This window comes from Nansenia antarctica (genome assembly GCF_963989245.1).
Source record: "Nansenia antarctica genome assembly, chromosome: 11".
NCBI classification, from domain to species: domain Eukaryota; kingdom Metazoa; phylum Chordata; class Actinopteri; order Argentiniformes; family Microstomatidae; genus Nansenia; species Nansenia antarctica.
Window position 1 is genome coordinate 10,693,648 of NC_137681.1, and position 19,044 is coordinate 10,712,691.

The 19,044-nt window shown below is 44.2% G+C and overlaps 3 protein-coding genes across 3 annotated transcripts; 1 reads left to right on the top strand and 2 right to left on the bottom strand.

The window, feature by feature from the left end:
• Positions 1-27: 27 nt before the first annotated feature.
• anks3 (ankyrin repeat and sterile alpha motif domain containing 3) lies at positions 28-9,695 on the bottom strand. Its single transcript, XM_080541617.1, has 17 exons — positions 9,616-9,695; positions 8,552-8,772; positions 8,188-8,386; positions 7,336-7,457; positions 6,910-6,991; positions 6,103-6,220; positions 5,265-5,420; positions 4,499-4,630; positions 3,974-4,089; positions 3,544-3,717; positions 3,173-3,297; positions 2,667-2,808; positions 2,177-2,310; positions 1,804-1,946; positions 1,531-1,602; positions 1,358-1,449; positions 28-991 (listed from the first exon to the last, which is right to left on the bottom strand). Exons 2-16 carry the CDS (start codon positions 8,719-8,721, stop codon positions 1,367-1,369), a joined length of 1,968 nt encoding a protein of 655 aa, XP_080397743.1. The 5' UTR covers positions 8,722-8,772; positions 9,616-9,695; the 3' UTR covers positions 28-991; positions 1,358-1,366.
• Positions 9,696-10,084: 389 nt separating this feature from the next.
• cUnh8orf33 (chromosome Un C8orf33 homolog) lies at positions 10,085-13,467 on the bottom strand. The gene is made up of 6 exons (XM_080542622.1): positions 13,424-13,467; positions 13,109-13,217; positions 11,965-12,479; positions 11,091-11,181; positions 10,759-10,905; positions 10,085-10,397 (listed from the first exon to the last, which is right to left on the bottom strand). The coding sequence occupies exons 2-6, from the start codon at positions 13,134-13,136 to the stop codon at positions 10,147-10,149; spliced, it is 1,032 nt and encodes a 343-aa protein (XP_080398748.1). The 5' UTR covers positions 13,137-13,217; positions 13,424-13,467; the 3' UTR covers positions 10,085-10,146.
• Positions 13,468-14,041: 574 nt separating this feature from the next.
• Positions 14,042-16,580, top strand: h3f3d (H3 histone, family 3D). Its single transcript, XM_080542237.1, has 4 exons — positions 14,042-14,086; positions 15,231-15,386; positions 15,679-15,832; positions 16,080-16,580. The coding sequence occupies exons 2-4, from the start codon at positions 15,259-15,261 to the stop codon at positions 16,206-16,208; spliced, it is 411 nt and encodes a 136-aa protein (XP_080398363.1). The 5' UTR covers positions 14,042-14,086; positions 15,231-15,258; the 3' UTR covers positions 16,209-16,580.
• Positions 16,581-19,044: the final 2,464 nt, after the last annotated feature.

The window sequence follows — 19,044 nt, forward strand, 5'->3', positions numbered from 1 at the left end:
TTACATTTAAACATTTACTAACATAAAATACATTTTTGAAAAGCTATATTCAGTGATGATCACATACATGTACTGAATCCTTAGTTGAAACGATATGGGCATAAAAAGAAAAACATTTGACAGAAGATTGTGTGGTATGTTTCAGAACAAAACAAAGGCTATTCATTCTGGGTAGAACAAAGGCATAATGGCATAATGGCACACAATTAACACATGACAGGAGACTGACACTTGATACACAATGGAGACATTGTTGGGACACTAGTTTCTATCTATGGGGTTTCACGTCTAGAATGTTCATTCAGCAGGACTACATATATTTACAAAAACACTACTTAAATCATGTAACAAAGTCAGAATTAAAATATAAGAATGTCCTATTTAATTTCATCTTGGACTGATTGATTGCAGAAATAATTTAGCAAAAAATATAAATATTACTATTGATTCATTGACGAACAAAACTGAAATAAGAATTAAAATGTCATGTCAAAAGAGTTTTGCTTTTGAAATACAGGCGATCATTCATCGACACAACATACGTTTCATATATCGACGATAACTGCATTGAGAATCTACAGTCAACATATTTCTCAGTCAGACTGCTTCGGCCCTCAAACGAAGGGTCTTGTTGGTCGACCACCTCTCCCCTCTTTCTCTCTGCAAGAGTCCAACATCTCTAGTTCTGTAGCACAGGCGTGTGTGAGGAACAGCTGTCCTTCTAGCCCGCTTGTTGTGTACCTGCAGAAGCTGCAAATGGCCAATCTCTGGCCGTCCCCTGCTGCTCCAGCCCAGGCGACCTCCTGGACGACTGGCCTGTTCCCACATAGAGCGGCCTGGCTGGTGACCGCTCTGGTCCACACCACAGCCATCTCTCTCTGGTTTGGTCTGGCAGGGTAGGCAGGCCTCAACTTAAGCTCCACTGGCTCCGTTGAGTGTGTTATAGTCTAGGGTGGCACGCTCACCCTCCGTCAGCAAAGTCAAGAACCCCCTGGGGAACACAGGGAAAGACAGTGGGCTATTTTCAACCGGCGCAAATAGGACGCAAGTAACAATACTCATATACCACTCCTCTCACTAACATTAACAGTCATATGCTGAATTTAATAATAAATCGACCCCTAACCCCTTCCCTCTACACACTAGTGGAGATCTGAGACGATTGGATAGATATAAGTAAACGATAATCGCTCCATCTTGCCTTCTCATTGTTCTGGGTGAGAATGTGCTATATTCCATGATACACTTCGATACTCTCAGACCTACAGGTGGGCAGAGGGGGATTTCAGCAATAGGCGCCAATAGAGCTAGTGGTTAACAATAGCGTCAGACATCCAGACCCAGACAAGAGACTCACCAGTGCTTCCTAGGGTTGTTCCCAGCTGTCTGTCACCTTCTCTGGGACACTCAGTCTCCTCAGGCTCTGGAGGACAGTCTGGAGCGTCTCCCCTGGTTGGGTCAAACAACCAGAGTCACACAGTGAGGCGACAGAGACACACACAGACACAATCTGTGATCATTTTTACCTACCCAGCGTTTGTTCGTAGGAATCCAGCTTTGTCATTAGTTCAGAGACACTAGTGGACTTCAAGCCTTCCCCACCTATTGGACAAGTAAGAGGGGAGAGTAACAGCCACTTGTTGAACGGCATCTGGAAGCTGAGGAAGGTCATTCTATTCCATGTCTGTGATTTGCTTTAACTGAATGTTGCCGTAGTAACCATGGCCACAAGTCACTGGGGAATGTGTGAATATCAAGCTGTCAATCCAGCAGCACCACCCAGCTGGTTTCTAGACCACCCACCTTTCCCTTCGGTATTACCGCCCGTCGGTTTGTCGTCGTTGGTGATGTGAGGGCCGCCGTTGCTCTCGGTGCCGAGGCGAGACAGGAGCTCAGAGCGACAGCCCCGCGCCTTCTCCAGCAGAGAGCTCACGTCCTGAGCTAGCCTGTGGTAGAATAGGAGAGCGCAGGAATAAAATCTCTTCTGGGAATAAGAATGCCTTCAAACATTCAGTGAATGCTGGGGATGGGGAATTCCAGACTCACTAATAAGTGCTTTTCAGCTTTTCATTCAGTAGAGGTCAGACCGCTGACTGAAATATATGAAAAGTATTCTAAGCGTTCTTGGAGTATTCTCAGTGTGTGAAGTTTTATTTTTATTTTTATTTCTACGAACCTGTGGTTGTCAACCAGCTCAGTGTGCACCCTTCTCCAGGCCATCTTGTCCTCCATCAGACATCCCTCCATCACGGTCCTCAGTTCCTTCTCCTGGGACACCTGGCCCTGCAGGCCCTCCACCTCCTCGCACCGCTACAGCAGGGGAGCGAGAGAAGAAAGGGATGATGGAGGAGGAGGGAAATGAAGAATAACGTGGCTGAAGCATAGATGTACAGTACTGTATATGGGTTAAAGTTAGCAAATCCATATTGTCTTCACCTCCTCACTCTCAGAAGAGAAGGGGGAAAAAAAGGGGGGGTGGAGGTGTGTGAGGGATTGTTAAGGCTAGCTTGACTGTAGAAGAGAGGCATAGGGGTCACCTTGCGTAGTTGCATGGCGTGTAAAACAGTAGTGTTAACCAGACTTAGCCTAGCATAGTTACCTTGTGTAGCTGGATGGTGTGTAAAGCAGTAGTGTTAGCCAGGTTTAGCTTAGCTTAGCATAGTTACCTTGTGCAGCTGGATGGCCATCTCCTGCATCTCAGCCTCCAGCTGGTCAGCGTACGCCTGCTCCAGGGCATCACTGGGAGGACGGGCACTGCTGTGCCAACGGGCGATCGCTGATGTCATCTTACGCTTGGGCCCAAACAGCCTGCAGGGGAGAGAACATACAGTCATTCATACCAGAGAGAAAAGGCTTATTATTCTATAGACCCAGGGAAGAGTTCATTGGGCTTTGATGTCTAAGAGGCTTTTTTTTTTCTACACAAAACCAAAGCTCCTACATCTATGAGGGGGAGTGAACAACTGTACACTTAGGAGAGACGGGTAGAGCAAATGAATTCAGCGTATATATTCAGCGTACTACATATAATATGCACTGTGGGGGATATATTCATGTGAATTATTGCTGCCTGTACTGTATCACAGGGTTATGTAAAAAAAAAAGTGTAAATGTACAATGTAAAACTGTATTGAATGACACATTACACACAGAATGGGGTAACGTGACGTACGTGATTCCCACTTCCTTCAGGTCGTTCTCTGTCAGGGTCAGGAAGATCCTCAGGTCAATATCCTGTTCCTCCAGCAGGGGGAGGTATTTGGAGAAGCCGATCTGCTCCAGGAACTCTCCCAGGTCCTACAACAGGCCAGGGAGCAAAAGGGGCAACGGTTAGGTAAGAAACCGATGCACTCCCATTCAGTAAAGTAGAACTGAGAGGATGTTCATCAGGGAAGGCTGGTGGAGGTAGAAATCACAGGACAGGCTCATTATAATGCATGGAACGGAATGAGTAATGGTATCAGAATACTAGCAGGACCCTCAAGTGTGCTACCAGTGCTAATGGTGTGATGTATGGTTGGGTGAGCCAACACTGCCACCTGCCTTGGGACCTGCGTAGGAGGGAGGGAGACCGGCGACAGGCGAGCGTATCCCACAATCCCCTGTGCCGCCGGGCGCCTGCAGCACCACGTCGTTGCTGATGTGGCGACCCTTGCCTTTAGGGTGGTGGCCCTTGTTGGCACGGCGGGAGCTGCTCTCTTTGGCTTGGTCCGAGTCCTGGGGGACAGAGGGGTGGTGTCTGGGTCATTGTGGTGGTGGGGGGGCGACACTTCTTGTTGGAAACACAGTTGTGATGTGATGGGTGCTGAATCACAAATTAACCCCTTTTGCCCCTTATCCCGAGATGATGATGATGATGATGATGATGATGATGATGATGTGTTACCGCGGTGGTCTCCAGCGATCCTTTCGTCGCTGAGTCCTACAGTATGACCAGTGTGTGTGTGTGTGTGTGTGTGTGTGTGTGAGTTACCTCGTTGCTCTCCAGCGACCCCTCGCGGCTAAGTCCAATGACACGGGGGAGACCCTCGCTGCTGCTGCTGCTGCTCCTCATGGTGGGCATGTCGTTGTCAAAGAACGGGCTCTCATCTACAGGCAGACACAGGGTTGGAAATGGACTAGTCCCATCAACAGCAAAACATACACTCAGTGTAGTTCAGTACCTAGATTACAGTGGCTAGAGAATAGTGGCTGTGGATAGCAGGGAAGGCTGGTGGAGGCAGAGATCGGAGGACGGGCTCATTGTGATGCATGGAAGGGAATGAAGAATGGTATTACCGTAAACACAAGTGTTTAATACCATTCCTTATTCCGTTCAATGCATTGGCTGTGGATAGAGACGAGTAGATATGAAGTTGATGCTAGTTAAGAATACGCAGAAGCAGAACACCAGAGAGGTCCCAGACTATCTATATTCTTCCTCTCATCCATGTCCGCTCTCTACCGTATTTCCTAGGTTAAGTGAGCAGGGGGAGACAGGCCCCGTGTCCCTGCACACCTCGGCTGCTGTTGCTCTGGCCGTCCAGCTCGTTGATGGGCGACGTGACGTCACGGTAACAGATGCCCTCGCTCTGCTCCCCGGCGGCCACGTCAGGGAACGTCACGTACCCCGGGGGCGCCACCGCCGGCTCTACACAGGGACCAATGAGAAGCCAAAACAGGGATGAATAAATTAGATGCTAACAGTCACAGTGTCTAATAAGTGAATGGAAATAAGTAAGTAGCTATGTCACACAAGGTTTAACGTAGCAGTTCTTAACCCGGTCTGCTGGGACCCAGAGCCACATTCCACATATTTGTTTAGTTCCACTACCCACACACCTGATTCAACTAACCAAGTGCTTGATGCTCAGTTGACAAGATGAATCAGGTGTTCTAGTGATGGGGATGGAAAGAGGAAATATGTGGAATGGCTTAGGGTCTCCTGTGGACCGGGTTGATAAATACTCAACATGACTCTATATGTTACATAATCCTCTGTGGGACCCGATTTGCATGTGCAAAATGTGTCAAATTGGGGCAAAGTCGGCCATCTTTACCTTAATATTCCTGATAGACACAATGAGAAATAATCCAATGGGAGTCTAGCGTTTCCATGCTATGCAACGCTCGGACCGTTTACTAAAACTCTGATTGAATAATTACAGTTCTCAAAACCATCATGCTGTATCATGCAGCTTGGCATTATTTGCCATATTAGGGCCCTGTATGAAGTACTAAAGGCTTTATAACAGAGAGAGGTAACCCCGGTAGAGCCTACCTACCACTGTGTTTGCTGGGGCCTCCCACCCTGAACTTGGCGATGGCTTGGGGTCCGTCGTGGATGCTGGGCCCTTTAGCCCGGCTGCTGCGACTCAGGCGACTCAGTCTAGGGGGGGCGCTGTCAGAGTCCTCAGACGAGCTCAGGTCCTCAAAGTGGCCTGGGGGGGCGGGGGGGGGTTGAGAAAGTCATGTAAGCTCACTATTTGCTGCCCCCGACTTCTAATCAAGTTATAGTGCAGTGGAAGCTGGTGGAGGAAGAAATAGGAGGACGGGCTCATTGTCATGTATGGAATCAAACACAATACAGGACCACGGTACAGGACCATGGCCGCAAGGACAAACAGACTGAAGCTCAGCTTCTACCCCAGGGCCATCCAGGCCCTGAACACAGCAAAGACCTAGGTTCTGGGCCCTGGACAGTCTGGACGGATTGATGGCAGCTGCTGGATTGAAAAAATCAGGTGTAGTGCTGAGGCACAAATGTGTAAATTTCAAGCCTGCAAACTGCGACACTTAATTAATGTGCAATAACACTATGTGCAATATGACAACCCTAGTCGTCTTATCTGTACAGAATAGTATAGTGGATAGTGTACATAGCCTTTATTTATGTAAACCAGCTCCTTTCCCTTCTTGTTTTTTTTCTTGTTTTTTTCTTTCCTAGCACCAGGGGAGCCACCCCTCCCAAATTTCGTTGTTTGGTACCTGTACTATAGCAATGACAATAAAGACCATTCATTCATTCATTCATTCATCATTCAATACCATTGCTCGTTCCATTCTGTGCAATACAATGAGCCCATCCTCAAATTTCGGCCTCCGCTGGTCGGCTCACTCTACCTGCTTTGGTCTTAGGAGAGCGGCTGTCGATAAGGCTGGCGATCTTGGTGTAGCCGTACAGCATAGCCAGGGCACGGGCTGTCTCTCCTTTCGAGTTCCTCTCATCTACCTTGACCCCCTGAGAAAGAGAAAGAGAGAACACACACCCACACCCGCATTATTCCTCCTTTGTCAGGTTTACATCCGTTACACCGGCAGATCAGTCTCTTACATCCACAACTGGCAGGTATACTAGTAATAATGCATTCTTTATATAACGCATTTCATTTATTTACAGCTTCTGAAACATCAAATTCAAGCACTTTTCAAGGACTTCCAAGACTCAATTCCCTCAATCTCAAGGACCCAACACGGCATAGTTTGAGACAGATCTAGATGAGAATTCATACAATAGGAACTATCTGCTCACAGACAACAATTAAAAAGAGAGTCTTTTGAATGTAGAGGCTTGAACACGAGATGGTCTCTTGCCTTCTCTACCACAGCACAGCAAAACAATATATTGTGAAATATGTGTAAAGTTACTGTGTAAGTTAAGCAATACAGACTTATCTACTATAATTACGTAAAAAAATAAAGGAATATATATTATTATTTTTTTAGAGAGAGAGAGAGAGAGAGAGAGAGAGAGAGAGAGAGAGAGAGAGAGAGAGAGAGAGGGGAATTCAAGCACTTTCAATGACCCATGTCTATTTTCAAAAACTTTTACGGCCTTGATTTTTTTTTTCCCGCTAATTCACAAACTTTCAAGGATGTCAAGGACCCGTGGGGACCCTGTATTTACAAGATTAACAATATCCTACTCACGTGGTTGAGGAGGTACTGCACTATGATCTCATGCCCAGAAGCAGCAGCCTCCATCAGTGGAGTGAAGCCGGACGCTGGTTCTCTGAGGGAGGACAACTGTCGCATTACAACTTCCATATGTCCCATTGTCCTTCGAGGCCTATGCCAAGTCAATTAACTTTCACTGTAGAGCACTGATCTTCCTTATATCTCACAAGAAGAGACAGACACTATTATTGTGCTATTCTCTAGAAACCATCTCAAGCCTCTCCTCCGTAGACACTTGTGTATATCCGAAAGGATAGGGTTAAGCTATCTGACAGGTCAGAGGGAATCTTTAATCTCTTGCTTGTACCTATCAGACCCTTTCAGATCTGCACAAGTGTCTCGGGTTTGGGGTTGTTTCTGGACAGAGCCTTTGGTATGCGTTTGAGTGAGGGGACTCACTTGACGTTGGCATTGGCGTTGTTGTCTAGCAGGAACTTTGCCATCTGCTGGTGGCCTGTGGCGGTGCAGTGGAGCAGGGCCGTCCAGCCTCGGCAGTCCTGCAGCTCCAGCTCCGCACCTTGCTTTGGGGAGGGCCGACAACTAAGAACCTTACATATGCATTTAGTCTATTTCATGTCCTTATAACAGGGTTCCTACAAGTTTCAACAAGTCAAATTTAAGACCTTTTTTTAGACCTCTTTGAATAGAATTTTAGACCTATCGCGACACCATATGATAGCTTTTTGTCATCCTCGAGGTGATGAAATTAGGGATTTCACTGCCATACAGACAAAAAAGGAAGCAAAGTGGCATTTTTTTGGTTCCAGCTTGATTAATTTCCACGTAAATAGATGTGGTCTATATCTATCCTAGCACCACATTTTCTTTGACCGAATAACTGAAAGGTAAGACCTTTTTAGGTCATATAAATCGGATTGCTGGATTTTAGACTTTAAGGCCTTTTAAGACCAGCGCGGGAACCCTGTTATAAGACATGTAAAACACAATATGTATAAACTTTACACATATGGGGCCGGTTTCACAGACAAGGCTTAAGCCTAATCCTAGACTAAAAAACATCTTCAATGGAGATTTTGCATTGAAAGTGTGATTTAGTCCAGGACTAGGCTTAAGCCTTGTCTCTGAAACCGGCCCATAGTGTTTTACATGTGTATGTATTGTAGTCATGCATACATGTGAATGATTACAATGAACCCGTTCTACCTCCACTGACTAGCACTGTGACCACATCTTCAGGATCGGTGGCAAGAGAAGCATAGAGATAATGTGAGAAAAGAGGGAGAGTCTGACCTGCAGGAGGAAGTACGCGATGCTCTCATTGCCACAGCTGGCTGCCAGCATCAGAGGTGTGAGGCCTTTAGCGGTGGTGGCATTTACGTTCACCCCCGCCTCCAGCAACAAGTTAGCGATGTTGTCGTGGCCAATGTAGGAGGCATACATCAGAGAGGTCCAGCCACCTACGTTCTTCCTGTCCAGGTCAACGTCTCTTCTGGAAAGACATCGCACGTTTCACAATGGAACGGAATGAAATAGAATAGAATAAAAATAGAATAGACCACAGTGGAGTAGTGGAGTAGTGGAGTAGTGTCATGAATGTAATAATTCACCCTGGTGAACTTCAGGTGATGAATCAATAGATCAACACTATCCTCACCTTTTAATGCACTCTGTTACCACATCATACTGGCCGATAGAGCAGGCCGTGTGTAGGTCCAGCGGGACGTCTAGTTCCTCGGGTCTGACCGGAGTGTCACCCAGCCATAGAGAGAGGCTGGCACCAAGTTGCTCAGACTCACTCAGAGCCTCATCGCTCAACTCCGACATCCTGGCTCACCTCACCTCACCTCTGCTCCCCTCCACTCACTCAGCTGGAACCTGCATACACGGGGGGTGATGACGGAATGATTGGACCACATTGTGATCTCTGCGGGGTGACCCAGAGGGTGATGATGCAAGCAGTGCAGCCCCAAATGCAACAGTAGTACAGGATAAAGACAGTACTGCATCAATAAAAGTGTGAAACCATGACGTTAGAATTATAAGGTTGTATCTCCATTTTTGTCAAAATTTTGTTTTTTACATAATCTGATCCATTAGGTGTTTATTAATGCCTGTGTGGTGTTATTTTAAAAATATTGACATTTTTGAGTTAGTAATTAATAAAATACAAAGGTTCCATCTCACAAAACATAATGGAATGTAAAAACTTTGACACTCAATGGGCCGGTTTCACAGACAAGGCTTAAGCCTAGTCCTGGACTAAATCACACTTTCAATGTAAAATCTCCATTGAAGATGCTTTTTAGTCCAGGATTAGGCTTAAGCCTTGTCTGTGAAACTGGCCCAATATCTCTGAACTATCCTAAACGGAGATAGAACCTTATAATTCTAAGCTCACGAAATGTCATTGGAGATCAAAGTGAATCAATGTAAACGCAACTTGGGCGTGGCAGGTTAACTCTTTCTAACGACGTTGAACACAAGTATTCCGGATAGTCAATGAATGTATCGATCACTGTTGTGGTTGGGGCTCAATGTCAACATCATGTATCTATGTTTGCTTGCTGTAGCTTAGCCTGTTAGCAATTAGCTCCCTACGCAACTTTATTGGAAAGCCTAACGAGTTGAAAGTGAATAGCAAGTCTCAAGAAGATCTGGCAGTTTGATAGAACAAAAAAAACATATATTCAGAAACAGTTTTTTGATGTTATAACTTACTGTACCAGCTGGTTATTGTAGCTAGGGTGTTTTTGCAAAGTTGCCGAATCTTCCAGTCTGCGCTCCTGTTTTGCTTGGTGTTACAGTGAAATGTGCCCGGGTAGGTGTGTATGTGTCCGAACTGTGTTTGGAGTTGATAGGTGGCTGGTATTTGTAGTCATTCATCTTCGAGCAAAAGTATTATCCCAGAATCTAAACATTTGTTGTTGAATCAGTGGTATTTCAAAGGTTGTCTCCATATTTATATTGTGTTAATGTAGACTTTCATAACAGACTTTCAATGAAAGCATGCAAGTGGTAGGCTATGAATTTACAAAAGCAACTCGGATCAATTGGATTCATCAACAGGTTTACATGACCAAATCAGTTGGTTTGTCTGTTATTTCCATTATATCAAATTCAACAATAATTCCGAACAACATCAAACAAATAACTTTATTGAGACTCAAATGATGACATGCATAGGCCTACAATCCACAACGTAAGACGTAAAAAATAAAATGTCAGGTTCCTCCCTGTAGTTTTCTCAAATCAGAGGAAATTGAAGCAGAACTCCTCCTTAGCGGGAGTGAAGACAAACGCTGAGGTGTCCTCCTGGCTCTGCGCACCTGTGTTCACATTCAGAGACATAATCTGTGTTTCCAAGGTTTCTGGTTGACTCTGTGGCTGTGCGTCTGTTGTCTGAGGTAGAGTCTGTGTTCGGCCTTCTGCTTTCCTGTGAAAAACAGATGTCTTGGCAGCAGCAGAGTTGGACACTGTTTTCATCTGAACTGCTGTCATATCTGTGAGTAGGGGAGAAGAGAACAATGGGTTAGGGTCAAACAGTTAAACATCAGTCTTTCTTCAGGCCATATCGCTCGTCACTGGACCACGGCCTTCTCTCTGGTCTAATATCCATAGCCTCTTGTCTGTTCTTTAACTGTTTTATCATTAGTCTGGGGTCCATAGATTAAGGTGCATGTTGTTTTCTTTACTAATTCTCTTTCACTTTCTGTTTAACTACTATGTGTTGTACTGTACCCTCATTAGGGAAGGCTAGTGGAAGTAAACGTCGGAGGTGTGGCTCATTATAATGGATGACAGTGTTTTGTTTTGTTTAGTTTTTTTACTAATCCCTCTTTCTAGCAGTCTCTCTCTACTCACCAGCCTGAATGAGTTTGAACTGCTTGTCCTTCTCCTCCTCCATCTTCTTCCTGTAGTCTCCAGACATCACTCTCATCACCTGCCTCTTCTTGGCCAGGGGGGCCTTGGAGCTGCGCAGGGTCCTCAAGGCACGGGACGCCTCCTCTTCTATACATAAAAACAACACAGGATGATAATAACTGATTGGATTATCAGTTATATTATATATCAACCATAAACTATTCCAAACATGTGGGCCCAATTAAAACACCCAACAGTAATCAATATGTTTAGGCTAGTTCTAAAACAACAGTGTGCAGTTATTTTATATTAACATACATATATATACCCACTCTGTTTTGGTGTTCCCTTCTGGGTCCTCATGCCCAGCTCCAGCTGCTCAATGCACCAGTCCAGCTCTCTCTTCAGCTGCTGCTCTGGAGACTGAAAACATACAACCAGATATACACTAACATACTACATCAGACACACATTTAGGGGCGGTTTCCCAGACACAGATGAAGTGTTTTAGGGTAATTCTCCATTGAGAATGTTAAGTCAAAGCCCCGCGGTGGTGTAGCGGTCTAAGCACTAGCCACTAGTGCAAGCTGCCCACCGGGGACTGGGATCGAATCCCAGCTCGCCAGATCCGGATATGGCCGGGGCACACACAGGGAGCCGCTCCCGAGGGCGGTATAGGACTATTTCCGGACAAGGATCCGTCGCGCAACAGCGCCCCCGGGGTGCCGGAATAACGGTGCTGGGCTCGAGGAGCCAGACAGCTAGTCTGCCTGGCGGTCTCCTCTGGGGCTGCCGGCCACGGGGTCGTGCGGCGGATCCTACGCAATAGGCAGGGGATAATTGGATGCTAGGTTGGGTTCAATTGGATACCAAATTGGGGTGAAAAAAGGGATAAAATCTGAAAAACAAATTTAATGAGAATGTTAAGTCAAGGACTAGGTTTAATTTAGGTCCAGGAAACCTGCCCCTAGTCTAGAATCTCAAACTCTGTGTCCCTGAATCCTAAATGGACCCCTAGTTTCTAACCCTGATGCACTTGTGTAGACCTGAAAGGATTGGATCGGTGTAAACAATACTGTGATTGGTATGGTTTTCACCATATGGTTTTTACCATATTGTTTACACCGATCCAACCCCCCTAGGGATCCACTTGGGACTATTGTTTAATCATTCAATCACACAATTAAAGCTTCCACTGACACCTACCAGCACTGTGCCCTCATCGCCATGACCCGCCTCTGTCGCTGTGTAGCCTGTCACATGTTTCTGTGGCCCTTCAGTCCCCTCTGGGGCTTCCTTCTTCTGGCCTGACTTCTTCTTCTTCTTGGCTTTAGAGGAGGTGGATACATCAGAGGTTTGACTGACATTTGTTTCCTTCTGAGGCTTTTCCCCTTTGGCATCTTTCTGGGCGCCTGGGGCAACTGCGGCCTCTGAGGGGGCTGTTGCGGGTGTGACAGTCTCGCCCTTCATCTCACCTGCTGTATCCGCAGGGATTTGGAAGTTGAACGCGAAACCGGAACCCTGTCCTAAAGTTGATCCTCCGGACTGGGCAGTTTGGGGTTTCCCAAGTTCCTCCTTTACTGCTGGTGGCATTCCCTCAGGGAAGAAGTTGAAGTTAAAGGAATTGTCGCTACGGTTCCAGCCGCCTGGTTTCTCTGCTGCTCCGCTGTGGTTGCCTGGGACAGCTGTTGAGTCATTCACCTGCTGGGGCTTCTGGATATCTGCTCCAGACAATAAGAAACACAGCTTAACTTGTCGTCCTCCTTTCTCTAGCACTGTGTTGGCTGATGGCACTTCTTCTTATCGAACGTTTTACTTACATTTACTGATGTATAGTTGATTTACTTAGACAAATGTACTTATTGTAAGTCGCTTTGGAAAAAAGCATCTGCTAAACGACTTAAATGTTGAATGGTAAATGATAGAGGAATTTCAATTAGCTTGATGTGACACCTTATGTACAGTAAGTGTCATTCACCTGAGGCATATAGGAGCAGATATTCCCCCCAATATCTGCTCCAACCTCCTGTGGAAGATTGTGATAATTAATCAACTGATTATTAATCCTATTAAGTTTCTGTCTACTTGGCATAATAATAAAATTAGCTTTGAATTAACTTTGGTTTCTTGATTACAGAATACGTAGTATACTAGATTGTGACTAACCATAAGAACTCAAGTTTGGAGGGGTTTTCCTCCACACTCCAAACAATAACAAACACAGACAGATATGTACATGACCATTGACACACAGATCATTTCTGACACAAATTCAGCACCCAAATGAAACAGCAGGATACAGAGGCATTTACAAGAGATTGATGTGATGATGCCATAAATCTTATATTACCTATACTTAGTGTCCTGTGCTCTGTCATAGTGGTCCACTCAGCACTGGCGGTTTCCAGGAGTCAGGTCTAAAGACATTGGACTGGGAATGGTGTTTCAGATGTAGTTAGCTGCAAAGAAGACGAGTGTCAGTAGAGTGACACTAATACTATTAATAGTTTAAAAGTTAGTTTATTAATATTATAATAGCCCTTCTGAACAGAGATTAGGTTATTTGTTACTAGTAAGTCTGCAGTGAAAGGTGTTAACTTGACAGATGATCAGAACATTGACTGCTTTAAGGACCTTTATGGCTACTAAATTAATGTTAACTTACCTTTGAAAACTGATTACAAGCAATGAATCTATATTTGTTGTTCGGACTTCACGAGGACAATTTTGTCAAGCATGCCCAAATGGAGATGTACAGTATGCCTAATTCCGACCAGGCAATGTTTCCTTACGCATTGGGTTCCGCCTGCACTTGAAATATCATAGTTATTACCCTAAAAACACAATTGTAATGGGAGACGTTATGAAGAGTTCGTTTTTATCTGTTATAGAGTGGGATACATACATTATCAATAATAGCAAACACTATGAGAGGGAAAATGCAGATGTATTGTTTATTTTTCTTCGAATATCCCCTTGGCGCTCGATCGAAGGTGTTCGAAAACAGTTCGTTATTTCTCTTTCAGATAACTTTACTATCATCACTACACTATCAACTTTCTAAACATATCATCTGTTATTATTGTTTGATATTGTATTCATTCAATTTGTAAACAACATTTAGCTTTTTGGTACGTTATTTAGGTTTGGCCAATGCTAAAGCTTGGTATATTATAACGACATTGCTTTGACCAATGAAAAACGTTCGTGGGCGGGTCCTCGACTAAGACGCGTCATAAGAAGTATAAATAGCTGCGCTCGTCTTCAATTCTTTACAGTTTAACCAACATCGGAGATAACGACGACTCGAAGGACCAACGACATTTTGGTAAACTTATTTTTTTAATATTGTTTGTTCTCGCAGGTCTCAAATCTATTGTTAATTTGATTATATCGATTGTTTATTAATACAAGTCTATTTTCACGGCCGTTACTATTTGAAAAAGGCTTATTCGGTTAGCTAGCTAGTTAGCTTTAGCTAGTTAGCGTTAGCTCGTTTACACAGGCTGTTGTGTGACCAGCTTAGGCCAGCATTTTCCTATTTTTGTTGTTTGCCAACAGTAGTCGCTTGTTTGTCGGTTAACGAGTCTGATGTTTTAGTTAGTGGTGTTGTTCGCGTATTAATTATGCGTTTGGTAATTGTAGATGTGATATTCAACGCGTTTCATTGTGGCTACACTTCGAGCAGACAGCAGTATATTGTACGTAGGGTTCTCCCTCGCAGAAAGGACAGAACAGTTCAAAATGGCAAATATGTCGTTGGTGTAGCGAGACGCCATGTTACAAACAGCTACATGGAAGAAGATGAAGAACGAAACGTGTCTGTTGCATCGCATGTAATGGTGGCGTAATATGTTACTATGTTGGCATACACAAATCGTCGTTTTTCAATGCGATTTAGTCTTGTTACTAAGATTTGTCTGAAACAAAGCACCTCTTTAGATTTGTTTGCTATTTAGCTAACGCTATATTTACACATTGACCCTGTTTAGAGAGCCTGGACAGGATCCGCTTATGGCGCTGGCGCTGTGTCCAGGCAGCTAGAATATTGAAAAATGCAACCGTTTCACTGTAGCTCGTGTGTCTAATCGAATGTTAAGCTACGGTGTTCGTTTATTTTTAAAGGGAGATTTTTTAAGATATTGAGACTATTTACCTGATGAGAGTTTGGACGAGAATAGAGGTTTCCCTCTTGTTTTGAACGTTGTGTTGCCTACGCTATAGCTTCTTGGCGCCATTAGCTTAGCTTTGAAGCTAGCGACATTGTTTGTTTCTCACACATTTGAGGTGAATGTGAGGTGCAATGTCAATTAACCATTATATTAGGAATTAATAATTCGAATTTGTCCATGTTATTGGCTGACCTTGGTCAAAATAATCCGGATTAAGGGGGGGGGCACGGGAATCTTGACATAAAATTAACTTGCGCTGAATCTAAAATGTATTCCTTTATCTATAATTGTCATTTTCAGACAAATTTCAGACAAATACCAGTGAACCATGGCTCGTACAAAGCAGACCGCTCGTAAATCCACCGGAGGAAAGGCGCCCAGGAAGCAGCTGGCCACCAAGGCTGCAAGGAAAAGTGCGCCCTCTACCGGCGGAGTGAAGAAGCCCCACAGATACAGGTGATTCTTATCACCTGGACTTTGCATCTTAATGTTATTGCATTTTAATTATGTCTTCATCTTCCTAGGTGTGCAGTAGTTAACTCCTTCACGTGAGCTCAAAAGTGTAGACATGTTGGCATTGGTGGGAATTGTCCCCCAATTGTATGGTTTCATGTTTGTGGGAGTGCTGTTCATGGTAAATTGTATTAAAACATTTATAAATTGTGAGGCAGCATGTGCAACAGTCCTGATTAAGTGCTTTAACCCAAAACCTGTTGCATTGATTATAATATTTCTTGATTGTTTTAAGGCCCGGAACCGTTGCTCTGCGTGAGATCCGTCGGTACCAGAAGTCCACTGAGCTGTTGATCCGTAAGCTGCCCTTCCAGCGTCTGGTGAGGGAAATCGCCCAGGACTTCAAGACTGACCTCCGCTTCCAAAGTGCAGCCATCGGTGCTCTTCAGGTGAGCTGACTCGTTTGTGATTAGAATCTGTGGCCAATATATTGCATTGTGATGTACAACTAATGTAGCTATTGGAACACTACTTGTCTTGGAGTGCTCTTGGGCTTGGATGTGTACATTGGTGCTAATTCAAGAGGAAGTGGTACACACTAAGTGTAATTGTTGCCCCTAGAACTAATATTGCAGAGGGTTATGTGTAAGACATTCCTTTGAGCTTTCTCTGACATAGTTTCTTGTCCCCTTATAGGAAGCCAGTGAGGCATACCTTGTCGGCCTGTTTGAGGACACTAACCTGTGTGCCATCCATGCCAAGAGGGTTACCATCATGCCCAAGGACATCCAGCTGGCCAGGCGAATCCGAGGAGAGCGTGCATAAAAAGAACCGAACAATTTTTTGAGATCTAATCTTTTGAGGGGGGGCAGGGTGGGAATGGCTGGGGTTATGTGTTTTCTCAGAACTATTGAGTTACTGTTGTAGTTTTTAAATTCATTTATTTTGTAATTGTCATTGGTAGGATTAAAGAGCTTGTTGTGGTTTATAACATGGAGTAAAGTAGCAATGTGTCATATGCAAAACATTCCTAACCTCCTCAGGTTTTGAAATTGTTTGTATTTTAGAATTTGTTATACCTTCAGGTCCATTGTTCTGTAGTGCAGTGTTTCCCAACCCTCTCCTCGGGGCACCCCAGCCGCTCCACATATTTGATCTGTTCCACCACCAGCACACCTGATTCAACTAATCACGTACAAATCAATTATGGTTTGTACTTGATTAGTTGAATCAGGGGTGCTGGTGGTGGAACAGATCAAATATGTGGGTGCGGCTGGAGTGCCCAGAGGAAGAGGGTTGGGAAACACTGCTGTAGTGTGCATGAGTCATATGGAGTAGAAGTTGTTTTTTTATCGCATTGTGGCCATTTGTTGTAAATAAAACTTTCCACTACCTCGATTTGACTCCTTTGTTGTCAATGCTGGAATGTCCAGGTTTGTTTTTATGACTCCAGGAACTTTTATTTCAAATCTAGAGTATTACATTTCTGTAGTTAAGCCTCACATTCTATTTCCAAATAGGAAAAATACATTAACATGACTGACTTAACCCTTCATCCTGTGAGACACTACCTGAGTTCCTCCACTTATTTCTCCATGGTAACATGTGCCTCACTGGTGTTTACACCTCCAGGTAGAGGTGACACAATTCCGATTTTTTTGTGGCACAGTTCGGTTATGTACATGTAAAAAGCAAATTGAATCGGATCCGATTCAGGCCTCAATCTCATACCGGTCTCAGTCAGATACGAATCTGATGGGTCATTTCGACTGCGATCTAAGCAGGCAGGTAGCTCTACAAACAATAGTAGTTCAAATTCCGTCACGTTTGCCTGTGACTGCAGCTGGATATACTTGCATCTAAAACGGTCAATTCCGATTTGCACGTCATTGAAAATACGACGGTCTTCGCGTCTTGATGACGTTTGACGTTTCATTTTTCCGCCTTAAATTGTAAATTGTAAATTTATTAAAAATAATTTATATTTTTGCGGACCTTTTTAAACATACTTCGAAAAGCTGATTGATGATGAATACTTAGTCTCTGTTTGCGTCCGTTGCAAGTGCCGGCTGTTTTACTTTCGTTTTCGGTAACCAAAGCAGCATGTGGGATGTTTCAAGTGTTAGGAGTGTCAGCACAGGTATCGGATATGGGTCATTTTTTCAAACTATAATAATGTAAGCACTGAGCAGGCGTTGAAAATCCTTATTGCTGACGCTCTTCCTTCACGGTCCTGCACTAGGTAATCTTGTGTTAACTGGGTTTCCCTTTCATTTACTCTGGTGTCCATCTGTGTTATGGCAACTTGGTATGTGGTCTTGAACTGTTGAGGTTAATGTGGCCAAGCCATCAGAGTGGCTGTCAAGTGATGTTATGACAAATGATCGGTCTTATGCAGTTTGATATTTTGGATTTTGTTTGGTCAGAAGATGCATCAGATTGTCCTGAGGATCCATTATGGAAAGACTCCTCCATGTGATATCCAGTTAATTTTTTTGCCTCCCATTCGTCAGTTGATCTCCTGGCCTCACTGCAGATACATGTCTTTAAACTTGCATTTAATCGTTCATTTATTTAAATGTATTATTGAGTAATGTCTGTTTAAAATGTAATGTCTGTTTTTGATTCTTTTATTTCAACGTTTTTCTTCGTTTGGAATTGTACTTATACTTTCTATGATCTCTCTTTTAATAGCACTTTGTAACCTTGTTTATAAAACAGGTTCACAAATGAAGGTATTATTATGGAGGGCACTGCCTATGCCTCAATCTTGAATTAAATTGATACGGACCATTTACTTCCTGATGTGTTCACTGCCTATCTTTTCCATTTATCTGGGATTGAGCCATGGAGATCTACACCACAGAGGTTGACAGGATGTTGGCCCATCTTGAAATTTGACCACTTAAAGTCTGGAAATATGACTGTTTTAGGTTGTCACTAAATGCATTTCCTGCTGGATTGATGTGCTACTGTTGACATGATCAGCCGAGAATTCTAACCTGAGCAAGGGCAATGTTCATATAAAACACAGGGCAATTGGCATCAAAGCAACTTGTCCTTCCTCAACATGTAAAAGGCTCACTGTTCAGTGCCACTGAGATCAGGCATCCTCTCAGCAAGCCTCAAGCCACTGGCGGACTCAGGGGGGGCGACCGGCCCTCCTGGTGCCCCCACGGTTGAAAAACGTCTCTCTTAAGTGCCCTTTTGAGTGGTGAAAATGAGAGGACGTGCCCTATTGGTGCCCCTCCAATGGTCTAAACTTGACCATGTGCCCCCACAGTTGAAAAGCGTCGCACTAAAGTGCCCTTTTGAGTGGCAAAATTAGAGGATGTGCCCTATTGGCTGCCCTTCCAATGGTCTAAACTTGACCATGTGCACTGATGGGGTCCCATGTTGTGCAGTAGGTGCCCTTTTTTCCTTTTCGCCCCTGCCCTTCAAACAGCCCGAGTCCGCCACTGCCTCAAGCCATAGCATAAATCATACACACCCACAGTTAAATGACATGGCTAAGTCTGCATATCCACATACAAATCAACTCAGATTGGAAAACCGTTTAATGTATTTTGGAGTAAATCACAGAAGTCAAAGTGTTGCTTGTCAGTGTAGTGTTGGTTATACAACCAAAACAAACACATCAGCATCACTTGACTTGAGAAGC

What these genes read in the sequence shown, in the direction of transcription:
- anks3 (XM_080541617.1), bottom strand. Translation starts at nt 8,721, where the DNA reads ATGTCGGAGTTGAGCGATGAGGCTCTGAGTGAGTCTGAGCAACTTGGT. An exon ending in TGCAGTACCTCCTCAACCAC is followed by an intron (nt 6,221 to 6,909) that starts GTGAGTAGGATA and finishes TCTCTTTCTCAG; the next exon opens with GGGGTCAAGGTAGATGAGAG. An exon ending in GAGCTGGTTGACAACCACAG is followed by an intron (nt 1,947 to 2,176) that starts GTTCGTAGAAAT and finishes ATTCTACCACAG; the next exon opens with GCTAGCTCAGGACGTGAGCT.
- cUnh8orf33 (XM_080542622.1), bottom strand. Translation starts at nt 13,136, where the DNA reads ATGACAGAGCACAGGACACTAAGTATAG. An exon ending in GAAGGGAACACCAAAACAGA is followed by an intron (nt 10,906 to 11,090) that starts GTGGGTATATAT and finishes TTTTATGTATAG; the next exon opens with AAGAGGAGGCGTCCCGTGCC. An exon ending in GTTCAAACTCATTCAGGCTG is followed by an intron (nt 10,398 to 10,758) that starts GTGAGTAGAGAG and finishes CCCTACTCACAG; the next exon opens with ATATGACAGCAGTTCAGATG.
- h3f3d (XM_080542237.1), top strand. Translation starts at nt 15,259, where the DNA reads ATGGCTCGTACAAAGCAGACCGCTCGTAAATCCACCGGAGGAAAGGCG. An exon ending in AAGAAGCCCCACAGATACAG is followed by an intron (nt 15,387 to 15,678) that starts GTGATTCTTATC and finishes GATTGTTTTAAG; the next exon opens with GCCCGGAACCGTTGCTCTGC. An exon ending in CAGCCATCGGTGCTCTTCAG is followed by an intron (nt 15,833 to 16,079) that starts GTGAGCTGACTC and finishes GTCCCCTTATAG; the next exon opens with GAAGCCAGTGAGGCATACCT.